Source organism: Aptenodytes patagonicus, chromosome 14 (genome assembly GCF_965638725.1).
Source record: "Aptenodytes patagonicus chromosome 14, bAptPat1.pri.cur, whole genome shotgun sequence".
Classification (NCBI taxonomy): Eukaryota; Metazoa; Chordata; class Aves; order Sphenisciformes; family Spheniscidae; genus Aptenodytes; species Aptenodytes patagonicus.
The window spans coordinates 5936076-5952049 of NC_134962.1; the positions used below are offsets into that span (position 1 = coordinate 5936076).

Sequence of the window (15974 nt, forward strand, 5' to 3'; positions counted from 1 at the left end):
CCAATTTTTAGCACATTCCAAAAACTACCAAGCAAGAAACTAATTCTTCCATTTTGCTTTTCAGTTTCTAGAGAAGGCTTGCAGTAGAAATAAATTTGCTATTACAATGCTTTTAATACTGTCATTTTCACGTATCACTAGAATTAACTTGTTAACAAGGAGTAGCAGCTCCTTTTTGCACGCTTGCATGCATTTCAATGGAGAAATTCTGTACAAGCCAACAGCTTTATAGGTCATTCCCACCAGGTGAAGAGCCACGGATGCTCTAGCAATGCCGTTCTGTTCCTTTGTAAGGAATCGGAGGTTGAGTACAAGCAGAGAAGAATCCAGCAGCCACGAGGAGGCCACAATCTGCAGGACAGCGTACCAGCTTTCTCTGCAGCAGAATACAGATACGATTACGGGGCTGGACAGAAGCGCAGTCAGTAGGTTTGGGCAGCTCTTGCTCCCGTAACACCCGAGTAGGCAGCAGCCACTATTAAAGCCAAGCTGCTCCTCAGTTGCCATGGCTTTTTTGGGCTTTCATTGCCCAATGGCACAGATAGTACCCCTTCTGTAATGCACCATGTAGAGATATTCTTACAAACACAGCGTAAGAGTTTTAGCTGCTGGTAGTTACTCAGACTGACTCCTAATAAACTAGACACCCGCAGGGATTTAGAAGCCTGTTGTTGTGGGGTTTTTTCCCCTCGATATAATCAGTTTCAATAAATTCCAGCTCAAGTAACACAGGACAGTTGACATCCGAGTTTAACTTGTCCAATGCCTATTAAAAAAGCATTTCCCTTTTACAGAATTTGGATAGAAAATATGTAGCCAGTTACTTCAGTGGAGTTAAGATACCATGGGCATAACTCATGGGAAATAACTCTTGACAATCCAAGTTACATTGTGCTACAGAAAGTTACATTATTTTTCCCCCCCCCAAGATATTCATGTCACTGCTGCTTTCGTTTAATTATGAAGACTATATCGAGACGCATTACCATCACACGAGTATGTTTCAGTTTATACTTTTTTTAAAAAATGAGTGATTGCCCAATTAGGTTGGAAGTGTTTTATTACTTCTTTGAATTCATTAGCCATGATAAAATGTCAAAAGCACCAGTCAAGACAGAAATAAATAACACGATCTCATGTTAGAGAGGAAGTTGCAAATACAGTATATTAAATTATAGCAATACGCTGCTTCACACCAACCGATGTAGACAGCACACTAGGGAGACAGTAGTTTTACTCACGATCATTGAAAAGATCTATTACCAGAACAGGGGAGCTGCACACCCAACTACAAGCATCATTCTTTCTTTTACCAGTTTACTTAATGAATTTAATCAAGGGTTTGAACTGGCAGTTTTGGAAGTTCAACATCCCCTTTGTCTAGAGGTAACAAGAGTGGTACAAAGCTTTTCACAATAAGCCACAGAAAAAGCCAAAGCTTTCACATCTTTGTAGTCTTTGCTTTCAGGTCCATTCCTGCACCAAGCCAGTTTAAAGCCACATCTTAAGTCCTCCTTAGTACATAGTAAAGATAAACTCAGGGCAGGCAACATATGCAACATTAATATCATAATATTATGAAACCGCACTTCAGGGGCCTTGAGCAGAGCATCTCTGCAAGTTTATGGGAAGCACTGTGTCAGTCAAAATGAAGGAAATAAGTTACAGTCCCTTTGAGGAAAAAATCCATACAGAAAAGCCATATTAAAAATATTAAGGCAAGGGCTCTACAACTGCACACCACTTCAGGCCTGAATTAAATCATGAGTATTCTATTACTTAGATGTTTCCTTAATTTCTCTTTTATGGCCTACAGCAAAGTTTTCCACTGAAGAAAACCCCAAATTCTTTGCTGAAGGCCTAGTAACATGTCATTTGCATGACATCTCTCACGGTCAGTAAAAGCCCACAAACACATCCTCTTCCAGGCAGGCATTTGAAAGAAATAATCTTCTGTCATGGAAAATGGATGTAATATATACTGTAGTGAAGTCACTTATACAAATGGACAGATGCACTGTAAAATAAACAGCTATTACAGCAACTAAATTCTGAAACATCCGAGACCCGCTACAGCAGGTCAGAGGGAGTAGAAAGCCAAAAGAAGAATCTCTATTTTTTAGGTTTAACTTCACCACTGCTTTAATGTAGTGTCTGAACTTCAAACAAAAAAAAAATTGTACATGAAAATATATGATCATTCTGGTGAGGAAAAACATTCCCATGATTACTCAAACTCAGAAAATTTTTTTAATTAACTGTGTTAAATTATGCCAGTGATTAAATCTTGTTATTTACAAGATCAAGTACTACTCTGATTCTTAGTAATGGTGCAGTATCTAAATTAAGATCACAGGGGTTGGATTACATTCTGGTTGCTAAAAGCTTTCTTTTTTAGCTGTCTATCCAGTTCTTTGGAGTTTTTGAGTCTGGAAGAAAGGAGATGAAATAAAACATTTTTGTGCCTCAACACATTTTACATCTAGATCGATTTTTGTTATCTACTCCTATGACTCAGTAACATGGTTTAAATTTGAAGCCTGTAACAATTGTGACATAAGAATACAGAATACAACACATTTTTGTTCACAGTAACATCCTAATTACTGTACTCACTGGTAAACTTCAATTTTGTAATTATTTTTCAAGAGTACTGTGTTTCCAAACACCTCTGCATAGAGCACCAAATTATTTGTGTGGGAGCATCAGGTTTCCTGACGTTTTCCTGACATTTTCCATATAATCCTTACAAACACCTCACAGATCACCAAACTTGTACTTTGAAGAATTCTACAGAAACATTGCACAGACTTTGCACCACAAGGGCTTATACATTCAGAGGCAGCTTTCTGGAGTGCAGGTCCATCCATTCACATTGGGGAAAAAAGTTCACATAAACTCCAAAAATGAGAAAATGAAGTGAAACCTAGTGTGACTTTACACCAATAAGAACAACAATAAGGACAATTACTATAACAAACAAAATTAAAATAACAAGCATCTTCCGATTCTTCTTCTGATATTGCTCTGCCTATAGAAACAGAAAAGAGAGTTAATACTTAGATTTCTGCAAAGCTACAAAGTACAGGCTCTTGTTTAGTATAAGTGAAGTACATTTATCTCAGAACTGTTCTTTGGTAACTTGACATTTCATACAACATATATTGCAAGCAACTCCCACAAAAAAACTCCGGTCTGCACCATAGACTTCACTGCAGGTAAGTGTACACTGAAGTCATTTATCTCTATTAAACAGCAGACTCTATAAAGAAGAATACATCCTCATGTCGGTTAAGCAACCTAACTGTGACTTCTTTTCAGCAGTCCTTGAGAGGGCCCTATACCTCCACAGGACGTATGAGCTACGCAGAAGAATGATACTCCGTTTGGAAGAACACCTAGCTATGAAGACCATGGAAACAAGATCAGGCAACTGGGTACGTGAAAGTCTGAACAGTAGAAGTTGGTAAGATGTTCTAACTCATTTTTGCTGATTTGATTCCGGTATTATATTTGAAGGACATTAAAATTCACAACAAAACTTCATTTTTGAATAGGCATTTTTGTTGTACCTGATTCAGCTGTGCATTTTCATTTAATTTCAATTAGAACTGAAAGCTTTCTTTCTGATTTGGTTCTCAGTTTTCTGCTTCATTCCTTCTTTCTTCTAACCACACTTTCTCATCCCTTTCCTCTTTTTCCCAGGGGAATTAAAAGGAGGCAACGTGGAGAAAACTCTCCAAAAGCCAAATGAAAGTCTGCTAATAGAAGCTAAACAAAACAAAACTTGTATTTAATTCTTTTACAATTAATAAACCTTCAAAATTTAAAGGGAAAAATATATTAATTCTTCTCCTTTATAGTCCCTGGAAAGTAATTATTTATTATCAGATCTGCTAAAGAGGAGTTTTTGACCTGAAACTATGTAACATGCAACCACAGTGATTATTTACTTAATTAGGCTTTAAGTATCAAAGCCTGACAAAGTATCACAACTGATTCCAATTTTCATGTGAAGCAGGAATTGGTAACTCATGATTCATATCACCAGACTTCTGCAGTGAATTAATGCAATTTCTGTGAAAGTACTGTCTCAGTAGTTTGTAATAATTATGCCAATTAAAACAGAAAAGAAAATTGGCATTATAGATATTACAGATATTAAATCAGAATAAAGCTAGCAACAGTATTAGAAACAGCAAGGTATCTGTGTTTGATATTACTATTCAGACCTGTGTGTACATCTTCCATGATAGGTGAAAAAATTCCTATGCTGTACTGAAAACAGGTACATATTGCATCAAAAATCCATACTCTAGTCAGCAATCCAAAGAGGGGTTTGCTGACAATTCATTAACTGCCACTAGACTAGGAATAGCATTGATTCCAACTGATTCATTTGTTTCCAGTTCAGTTTGTGCAAATTGCTTGCAATTACTTAAGGCATTGACCATTGGTGAACAAGGCTTAATTTTAGTGATCTCAAATTTACTTTTATGTATAACAAGAATAAACTTATAACCAATTTATTTTGCTTTTCCTCAAATGGCATTTTTTTGCTGTCCATATATTAGAAGTCTACCATAATATGAAGAAGTTGAGTGTGTAGTAGTAAGATGTCCACGTTTCCAAAACAGAATGTTTTACTTAAGAGGCTTTTGCATAAATCTCTCATTCTACTTTATTTCCAGCAACGGAAGGACTGAACTGAGCTGACAAGTCAGAACTTAGCTTAAAATCAAAACAAAACAAAACAGCCAACAAAACAAAAACAACCACAAAACTCTGTTCTGCTGCCAGTTCAAACTTTTCAGATGTTCATAGTAGAAGCTTCACATTAAAAACATCAGGTTGGACCTAACTTCTGACAAGTGTCAGGTGGTAAAGGAAAACATTAAAAATTATTCTTGCTGCTCACACTATTGAGATAATGTTTTCAAACTAGGATATATCAACTGACCAAAATCTATAGTGAGGTACCCAATAACCAGTCCTACTTCACAAGTGCTGGGCTCTCCAAACAGAGAAGGAATTGCAGATCAGTCCCACCAGGTCAGCAAGATCAAAGCACATTGCTTGGATGCCCAGAAAGTTATTTAATAAATTAACACTAGGCATCAAGTATGACATTAACAGAAGTCATATGGAAAGTTCCTACTACAGTACAGTTGGACATTTCATACTGTACAGCAATCATTTCTAAAAGAGACAATGTGCAATTGAGAAAGGACTAACTTAACGGCTATTATAAAAGATCATTAGAAATGCAAAGCAGCTTAAGTATTCTGCCAGCTTACCTTATGTAGTTGTTTTAGACCCTCTTCAGTTTTCATACATGACTGTTCGACATTGTAGTCAATTCTATCTAGAACTGTTCCCTAAATAAAATGGAGACAATGAGCACCAAATTGAACCTAAATGAACTTCATAAAGCAATTATTATTATGAGCAGCAGAGTAATTAACAACACTCACAAACAGCTAATGAACTATGTAAACTATGAACTTTTACAGGAGAACTAGTTAGGACTTCATTAAACGACCTCCTTGCTCAGTATCTAACTGGCAGCTCTGTCACCATCTCACATCACATCCCTTAATAATTACTTAATAATTACCTTACTTTCAGTTCAGGTGCTTTTGGCTGACACATTTAACCTAAACTGAATCTCTGGAAGAAATAACCAACAGAACTTTGGCATTCTATGTTTTTTTTTTAGTCTAACACCCATAACCAGTTGAATTTTTATTTATTTCTTTTCATTAACTCATCTTCTGGCAGATTTCAAGCAGAGGAAACCCGAGCCTGAAGAGGTAAGTTAGGAAAAACGAGAAGCACATGAAATCAGGATGTTACAACAGGAAGAGTCAGTAAGTTGGAATCTCCTATTTTTTACTAACACCGTGATGACAGTGTACCTGTTCTACTATCATTGCTCCCAGGTCCCTAAATATTTCATTGAGATCAGAGATTGACTGTACAATCTGACGGATTTCTCGTTCCCGCTCTTCTACCATTAATGTGTTTTGCTCCACCAGTGCTAGCTGGTCATCTGTAAAACCCTGTTGAAATAAAAGATTTAGATGTTGAGCTAACATTAACAGCATGAAAACACTAGAAATTATAAGGATTATAAGATTTCATAACACAACAGTCCTTTTGGAATTTCTTTAGTAGACAAGTTTCTAAGAAAAAAAAATTGTATTTTAAAAACAGTTTCAGGGTCACTAAAATAACCTGGACATCTATTTATGGTTTGAGCAGAGAAAATTTAAATTGCATCCTGCCCAAACACACAAACAACTTTTTAAAATAAGGTCTGTTCTAAACCCATGTTTTTATTGGTGTACAAAACCAATACGTGCAAGTGTCTAGTAGTTATGGAATATCTACTGATTGATCAGCGTTACAGAAAGTCCCATAATGGCAATGTGTAAAGACACAGCAGCAATTCTGATTTTTTTTTAAATAAACTATAGACACCATACTGGTTTTGTCTCCCAAGGCCATTCACAAGTGAACACTATCCTTTCCCCATCGCTCTTATTTAGAGATAAGTGAAAAACCTCTTATACACAAGATTAGCTGAAAAGTTGCCTTGACTTTTTCGGTAAGTTTTCAGTTAAACTTTGAGCATTATAGTTAAGAGTATAACAGCGCTGCAGAAGCAGCACTGTTAGATAGGACACAATAGAACAGATCAAACCATTGCTTAGAAATGCCGTATCCCCAAACTCCACAAAGTAAAAAAAAAAGTGGGTCTGATACAGCTCTACAACATAACAACTTAACTGTGCAGAAACAAATCATTACACCCTTATTTGCAACAATTTGTAATACTGAAAGTTTTCAGTTACACTTTAAATTTCATTTTAAAGAGTGCCACCTTCCACCCAAACTCAGAATCACACAGTTTTCTAACAATTACTCTTGCATCTGCCCAGAAAGGTGGTATGACAAAGGACAGCACTATATTTACAGACCTTCTAGTCCCTTGCAGTCATGTAAGGAGAATTCAGTAGTCAAACTGAGTTCCCTCACACTGCAACAGAGGCTGATGGCACAATCATCTTAACATCACAACAGCAATACTAATTAGGAAAATGCATCACAAATCTGCAGAAATAGAATTTCCATGTAGCTTGGTGCTCATGGCATACCACTTTGATATTTTCATACTAAAATTAAAGGTACATTAAAAAGCTTCTTCGTATTGAATTTGCGTAATAATATCTTAACTTACTCTGTCATAAAGTGTATCATCCTCCCCATCATCCATCAGTGGGACTGAGGTGTCGAAGAAGTGTTTGGATCTTTCTTCTCTATTCTTCATGCCTGTAAAAGACAAACTATGTTTGAGCATAATATTTATGCACAGTAAAATCAGAGTAAGAGTAAAATCTGGCTAATAAATGACAAATAGCAGTATCTAAATTTTAACTGTCACACAGGCTTACTATTTAACAAAGCATAACAAATTCAACCAGACTTGCAAGACTCCGATTAAATTGGTGATTTTAAGTCATCACATTCTATAAAGTTAAAAAAATTAGGTAAGTTAAGAGCTTTAAAGTGTGATCACTCTAGGCTATTTCCTAACAAATTCTCTTAGGAACATCCCTTGTCTGAATTGTGATCAGATAATCAAAGATTAAAGAGTGCCACCTTCCACCCAAACTCAGAATCACACAGTTTTCTAACAATTACTCTTGCATCTACCCAGAAAGGTGGTAGTTCCACCTTTGGTGGAACAGATGGTTCCACCTGTGCCATTTATACCATGGGAGGAAGAAATGTTATGTCAGTATTAAATTTGAAGATCAAGTTTTTGTGGGTTTCTTCAAAGATTAAAATAATCTTACTTAGCTGAAAATGGAACTGCACACAAAACACTAGAGTTTTAAACAGAGGATATTCCACTTCCGATCTGTTTATAGATGCAGAATTTTAATTTATCACAGACTACCTTTTGAAGTTTTATCTATCACAGACTACCAATCAACAGCAGGTATCATGTCTGAAGACCAATGGCTGCTTCACCACTGTAACAGAAGTAGCTTTGCAGACCACAATTTGAGAAGCAATGACACATTAAAAGTATGGATGGATGAAATACACTGGTTTTGTTGATACACTTAACCATGAAATTTCTCCTTTAGCAATATGAAAGACAGGTAGAATAAAGCAGTTTGAACATGGGCTGTGAACCAGAAACTCCCAAATTCTAACCTCCACTCTAATATGCTTCTGGTAGTCCTGTGTGCATCACTTAACCCTTCTGTGCTTCAGTTTTCCCAACCAAGAAAATAAGCACACCTTAATTAGTGGTTTCCACAGAAGGTGCCCATGTATTACTGTATCTCTTATGCTTACGTTTGAGATAGTCAGACTGTGCATGCCTAAAGTTGGTGGATAGGTCCTGAAGGGACTGTGCTAAGGAAGACACTACATTCCTGAGAACACGTGCTTCTTGTTCTGTACAACTACGTGACCTGCTCTGCAAGACCTGGACTGCTCTCTGACATCTGTGAAATAACTGAGAAAACAATTTCATTAGTAAAAAACATACAGCAACACACACTTTAAATATCACATTGCAAAAGTTCCAAATGGAAGACTTAATATTTAATTTAAAAAATCTAGAAATCAAATTTCTTACTGCCCAGTGCAATGTTTAAAAAGGTATGGAAACACAGAACATAAATGAGCAAGCAACTTAAAGCTACCAGGGTAGCAGAGTAACACAACTGCTTCTGACCAAAGACATTTCCTTCGTTATAACTGCTTGGACCCAAAGCCTTAGAAAATATATATCTGTATGTCCGAGATATCCGTAAATGTGATTTGATTAAGTCTCCCAATCCTATTCCAAGTAGAAAAGCAAACAGGTTAAGTAGAAGAACAGGGAGGTTAAGTGACTTGTTGAGAAGTTCACCGAGTCAGTGAGTGCAGTACCAAGCATAGAACCCAGGACTTCTGGCTCGCTCTAATACTGATTACAAAAGAAATGCTTTACTCAAAGCAAGCCACTGCCTCATCATGATTCATTACAGATACGTCAAACCGTAGGTTTAGAATTGAAAGCAGCCTGTACCTGTGTGATCTCTTGGGTTGTTATTTCTATTGCCCGTTCTTCTTCACTGCTGTCATCCAGTGTTGGTCTGTTTAGATGTTTATCATGAAGACTGGCTAATTCCTTCATCTTCTGTTTAACCCTGGCGATATCATACTGAATCTAAAACAGAAAGCCCAACAATGAAGAAAGGGAAGTGACTAATGTTTCAGAGGAAAATGTTCTGACAAATGCTAGACAAAAATCATTGAAAGAAATCTATATAACATAAAAAGCAGACCAAAGATCATTAAAAAAACCCACATAAAAAGCTGAATAAGAAGTAACTGAATACTTTCATGTATTTTGAGTTTACTACTTTTTAAACCTACTCTTGTTAATCTTAGGCAAGACTGCTGTTTTCAAATATGCTTCATTAAGTTGGAATAATATTTTTATCATTATATAATTAATATCATGATAAGAAGGTTTAGCCAACTTCTAAAAACATAAATGAAAATTCAGGTCACACCTTCAACTCTGTCAAACATTGAATAGCCTGAACTTAACAGCAGAAGCTAAATTACATGCTTTCAAACAAGTCATTAGAAATAAATCTGTAAGAATGATTATTATCATAGTAAAAAGGAGACTTGATCACCTTTTTGCACAATGGGTTCTGTACACACAAACTGATGAGCCAACGTGTGTTCCAAGAGTGCATTTTAAAAGGATTTTTTGAAAGTCAAGAATAGCTTCACACTCCAAATACTGGAAAAGGTTTTTAATTGGATGCCTCTAGAATCATTCCCCTCGCATTTGTCCAAATATTTCCATAACTTGCAAGGCATCAGTACTGCATAGGCAGGAAAAATTCTCCTGCTAGAAGACACTGACACTTTGTTTTCAAATATTAAACTGCTAATCTCCACCATTTTCGGGTCTATGCAGTTGGACCCCTCAACGGGTTCAAATAAAAAGTCTACTGGAAGTGCTAATTTTTTTGTACCCTTCCTTCTAAGTTTCAAACTGAGAACAACTTTGCTTTGCTAAGAGCTTTAGGACCTTCCTGCAGTCTCAAGTCTAAACAGTCAGCTATGGCATGTCTATCCTAATGGTCCCAGTGTACTGTTAATACTGGGCTCCCACAGATGATGCAAACCCAGTCTCCTGGAATTTCCAGCCCTAGATAATCTCCCTTTTTTTCACTTGCAATATATCCTTCAAGATAATAAGTCACAGCTTGCCTGATATTTTCCTCTAAACAAGGGTGTCAGTTTAGAAAACACACTTACTTAAATCTTTCTTCTATACTACTTCTATTGTAAAACTTACAGCATTGAGAATGTAACTGGCAACACTAATAAATCTCTACATGAGAAATCAAACTCTGTGTTGGATTTGCCACACAACTTACTTCATCTGCTCCATCAACCCATTTGGGAGGTAAGCGTTTTGTTACTCCAATTGCTGCTTCGGGATCTAAACTTATTCCTGATACCAGTGCCATACGATCATCAGCAAGCTACAGAAGATAAGAAAAGACAGCAAATTAATTTTACACAAATTAGATCCAAATGCTTGAGCATTAGGAAAAAGTGCATGTATGCCTTCCCATAAAAATTAACCTCAAAAATGTATTTGCACATGATGCAGGTATGATCAAGATGCACATCTCCTGGTTTGTCCCTATATGCTAATGACCTACATCCTCCCACTTCCTACAGGATCTGAAAGATGAAAGTTACCCTTAGAATAAATTCTTAGTGGATTTTCAAGGAGAAAATATGGTATTGCAGTGAGAATTCAAGTAATTCTCATGTTGGTACATTTCATATTAGACAGTGATTCACAGCCAAGGGATCCCTAATCAATGGTGTAGCATGGTTTATGTTGGGCCAGGCAAGTCTGAAAATCTCATTTGGGAAAATCTCCAAATAAAAATGTTTATTATATCTCCAAGAAATAAAAATAGCATCCCATGATTGTTCTCAAACAATGTTGTATTTAGCCAGACACTCACCTACTAGGCAGCTGAAGAACAAACACTCTTGCAAACCAACATGCAACTAAAATTGTTAAATTATTTATTTAACAGAAATTAAAAGGTGCTAAACAAAAATAGCCAAGGCAGTGACCAATCCACGCTTCCCTATATCACAATGATACCTGCTTGCTGCTTCAGCTATATGGTCTGAGGCAAAGAAACTTGCAGGAAAATAGGTGGGATAATTCTCCAGAAAATTCCAGAGACTGTCAGAGAATAAATAAGACGATGTGCCAGCCAGCTTATAGACAGCTTTCCACAGATCCAGAGGAGGGCTGGAGATAGGGAAGGAGTAAAAGAAACCCTTTATCACAATTAATAGTCATAATTTGAATAACTCAGGTGCAACAAATCAGGGGTTTATATTACTGGAGACTGATGCACACTGATGTACAGCAGCACAGTCATAGTTGCAGAAGGGTATGATACACTTTTTGGAGATTATTTTTGGGAACAGAATCCAATTTGTAGGGTTGAAATATTAAAAGGTTTTAGGGAAAAAAACACATGACTAATTAAAAGTAATTTTTAGAGTCACAAAATACCTGTGATAAGATTGATCAATCTTATTTTTCAAATAATACTTTTGGATGCAGGTTGAATAACTTCAACCTCAAGAGAGCTTAAAACATGACAACTGTGAAGGAATAAGAACAGAATGTGCAGGGCATTTGTTTTGGTTGGTTGGTTTTTTTAAAGCTCAGTTTCGCAGAAACCAAAAGCCACGGTCTGATCTTGAATATATAGGTACAGATTTATTTATCTGCTTTGATATCATTACCAGTAAGATGTGCTGTTCACCCTCAATAAGAATTCTTTTAAGGACAGTATTAGTGTGACTGACCTTTAAACAGATCAGAATATTTTTCTTGGTAGGGTTTAGAAACTTATGTAAATAGACTCAGTGCTATAGTGCAGGTACAAAAAAACCTATTTCTACAACGGTGCAGTGTTGGATGAGGTTGTCCAGAGAAAGTATGGTATCTTTGCTCTTGGAGGTTTTCAAGACTTGGTTAAACAAAGTCATGGATGACCCTATATAGCTTACCAATCGTCCTGTTTTGAGCAGGAGCTTGAACTAGAAGATCTCCAGAGGTTCCTTCCAACAAGCATGCCTATGATTCTCCAATTTAAGGCTGAGTATGATACACATCTAACAGTGTGCAGAGTCACAGAGCAACATTTAGCACTAGGGCCATAGATGCTTCCAGTCATCTTCCTCCTCTGAGAGGAAGGCAGGGGAATGGGTGGAATTGGAACAAAAATATAGATCTTGTTGCCAGTTGAACCAGGCTTTGTAATTTCAGACATAAAATAATCTTCCTTTACTGGAGACAGAAAGAGGTGGTGTCATCAATGGTACCACTTGAAACATACCCAATTACTTCACTGTTTGTTCGCAGGGAAAGATTTCATACAAAAACCTCACTTCCTAGTTTCTCCCAGATTTCTAAATTTTCCTTTATCAGGCCTGGAAAGCTTTGTGGTTCCCCACCCCCTCCCCTTTTAGAAAGCAATCCCTCTTCCTTCCTGGGCAATTCTTTCCTGAAAGCCTGTTTTTTATCCCTGACCTTATTTCCTGACCAATAAGGTTTGTACAATTTATGCATAGCATAAAAAATAGTTAACAGCTTCATCGTACAAAGTCACTATATCCCATATGTATACAGTAAGTCAGACTAGTTTATACAGGTATCTATTAACAATGTAACATTATATCACAAAATGCTTGTCTTCATGCAGCCTCGTCCTTCTACTGTGCATGGAGACACTCAATCCTATATAATGAAATTTAATAATCTAGAAGAATAAAGAAAGGAACACTTTAGCTCAACGATGTATGCTTGATGCAGAATAAAATGTGAAAAACAATACCTCATCCAGCTCCTGAAGTGATTTGTGGATCCCATCAGCCCCATCCAGTTAGAAACAGCAAAAGGGAAAAGGGAAAAAAGAGACATAGGGCAGATATAGGCTATGGTCAGTTAAGAAAATACTGATTTTTTTTTAAGCATGACAGTTTACCAAGAACAAAATAAACTGGCTTTTAAAACATGACTATTCAATAAATACATCATGATATTGTACTTTTTAAGTCAGCATCTTCCTTGATGCACAAACTTTTAAAAAAATATTTCAGTTGCTTGGTAAACAGAAAGAAGATAAGAGGTCAAGTTATGAGCTTGGTTTGTTTCCCAAAGTAACTGCACAGTGAAGTTTCTAGTTACTAAAATTTCAGGTAGAAAAAATGAAATAGAATATATTGAAGTGTGACAGCAAGGGCAATTTGACTGCAGTATTCAACATCCACTGGTGAGTTAGAAGGTTTGATTATGATTGGAGGACGCACATACAAGCTTTTGCAAGACATTTATTGACAAGCACCCCAGTTATCACAGGATAAAACAGACAGTAGAAGACAAAAAGCGAAAGCAAATATACTGTACTCTCGCTTATGTACACACTTCAGTTATGCTCTAGTTTCAGGTAACATTAATCCTACATGCATCTGAAAAAATACAAAAGGCTAGTATCCGCAACATATCTGCACCTTCTCTATTCATCAGTTTTTGTACTGTAGAGTGTATGTGTGAGCAATAGGATATTTCACTGAAAGATTAATAAAGCAAGCATATCAGATCTAAAACAAGGACAAAATACTTGTGGTTTAACAAAGCAGCAGGCTTCAACTAATGATCTCTTTTATCATATACCAAGCTTTTGAAATAGGACTATACTGTTAAGAATGCCACTTTGATTATCTGAGTTTAAGGAGCGGTTGACTGTCCACGTGAGAATGCATCTTCCAGGGCAGAACACAATTTTTGACAGAGAGCTCTCAGAGTAAAGGATTTCTTCAGAAGCCTGGAGAGTGAACTAAGGTAAACCAAAGTACTATGAGCTAGAATTTGCAACACTGCCCTGCTGATACGCAGCAAGCTCTGCTCTGGGGACTCCACCCAAAAGAAAAGGTTATTAGCTGCAACTCTGACAGTGACAGGCACCTTAGAAACATGAAAGGTGAATAGCTCACACTACCATCTTTACACTTCTTGCTAAAATAGTACACTTGTAGCAAGTAACTACGGAACTCTCAACTGTCCACCAGGATCATGATTGAGCCATTGACTAACTTCACCCACTGCACAAGAGCGACAATTTCCAATCACTGTTAGCTTTGATTGCATTTGAATGAGCATCCTAGAAGATAGCTTCAATTAATGTTAACAAACACCGTAAATAAACGTTTTATGCAAGCGCTAAGTGTTACTGCACTCACTGTTGACTTAAAGTGTAGTTTCACTGCTCAGTAGCCTGTATGCGAGTTTAAACTATCACTAAATTTTCTAGGTGATATTTTAAAAAAATCCAAGGATCTAAAAAAAGTGATATTGATATTGGCAAAAACCCACGTTAACAAGAACTAAACGCAGTGCCAAATTAAACACGTATAATACACATTACTATTGACATTTCCTGTTCTGCAAATGCAATTTAATACATAGCTTGTTAGACACAGGTGTAACAGAGTTAACAATGAAGACAGACCATTCAACAGCAACTCATCAGCTGAAATAAAATTTGCAGCACAAAGTACGGCTTTTCCTAACAAAAATGCATTAATGCAAAGCAATTTAGAATGATGAGACTGCCAGCAGATATTTACTGGTGACTATTACAAATAAATGATAAGTTTTAACAGAAAGTGTAAAAACCTCAGTAGGGCTGAGCTGCCAAGCAGTCCATCACAGTCTGACTAGCTCAAAACTTAGAAAAAGCTGCATAAACTGCCACTGAACAAATGGCTTTTTGAAGTTTCTGTAATGAGGACTCATACTAGAATCTACTGACTCCCCTCTCTCACAGATGACTTTCAGTATTATTTGTATTTGGGGGAAAAAAAAAAATAAAAAGGGCAATGGACATCAGAGCAAATTATGGAAAAATTCAAGCAATGGGAATAATCTACACTAGTGTATTTAACAGTGCCCACGCTGAAGTGAATAGAAGAGTTCTGCTCTATGAAATAACTTGGATTTTTTTCTTTGGGGAAAGGAGACATCAAAAAGCACAGCGGACAAAAAACCTCATGTCAATGCTAACATGAGGTTATTAGAACAATAACTGTATTTATTATTCATGAAGTGAATAGAGACGTGATCAGCACAAAGACAGATCTCTTCTATTCATTTTACGTTAAGTAGTAGGAGAGAGGGATCAACAAGGTGGGGAGGGAGGGGCAGAGGGGGAAAGTACAGAGGACGGTGGGGTTTTGAGGAGAGGGCTCACAGAAAGGGAGCTAGGGAGAGCCGGGGCAGGTGAGGGGGGATCGGGGAAGGCTGGAGGGCCAGACGGGAGGAGCGGGGCACACAGCTCGGCTGCCTGGCAGCCCCAGGCGCAGCACGGTACAGTAGGATGAAGGGAGGAGACTCACCGCAGCAGCCATGCTACGTGAACTCAGAGGGCTGGAGGAGCCGTAACTACTCACTTGCTCGGCCAGCAGCTGCCGGCTCTGCACCGCGTTGTTCCGCAACAACAAGAATGCGTCCGTTAGACGCCGGGTGGCCATGGCCTACCGCCCCGGGGCCCCTCGCCCCGGGGCCGCTCGGCGCCTCGCTGCCGGGCCCTCGGCCCTAGCTCAGCCCGGGGCCCGCGGGCAGAGACGGCGGCCGCCCCCGGCGACGCCCGCTGGCCGCTCACAGGGCCCGGGCGGAGACCCCCAGCGCCGGGCCCCTCCGGCCGCCGGCCCCATCCATCCCCCCCCGGATCCGACCGCAGCCCCAGCAACGGCCCGGCTCACTTCCGCGTTGTGCATCGCTCAGCGCCTTCCGCCCCGCCCGCCGCCCCGCTCCGCCCGGGCCCGCCGGCCGCCGC

At 38.1% G+C, this 15974-nt stretch overlaps 1 protein-coding gene across 3 annotated transcripts; it reads right to left on the minus strand.

Moving 5' to 3' along the window:
* Positions 1-1042: 1042 nt before the first annotated feature.
* Positions 1043-15747, minus strand: STX16 (syntaxin 16). Of its 3 annotated transcripts, XM_076351894.1 has the most exons (9): positions 15535-15747; positions 12975-12986; positions 10470-10577; positions 9095-9235; positions 8374-8536; positions 7244-7335; positions 5919-6062; positions 5298-5378; positions 1043-3031 (listed from the first exon to the last, which is right to left on the minus strand). In XM_076351894.1, the coding sequence occupies exons 1-9, from the start codon at positions 15667-15669 to the stop codon at positions 2927-2929; spliced, it is 981 nt and encodes a 326-aa protein (XP_076208009.1). In that variant the 5' UTR covers positions 15670-15747; the 3' UTR covers positions 1043-2926. The 3 variants fall into 3 exon arrangements, with proteins under 3 accessions (XP_076208009.1, XP_076208007.1, XP_076208008.1); XM_076351892.1 differs by lacking the exon at positions 12975-12986 and having other exon boundaries at positions 15589-15747; XM_076351893.1 differs by lacking the exons at positions 12975-12986; positions 15535-15747 and adding an exon at positions 11222-11373.
* Positions 15748-15974: the final 227 nt, after the last annotated feature.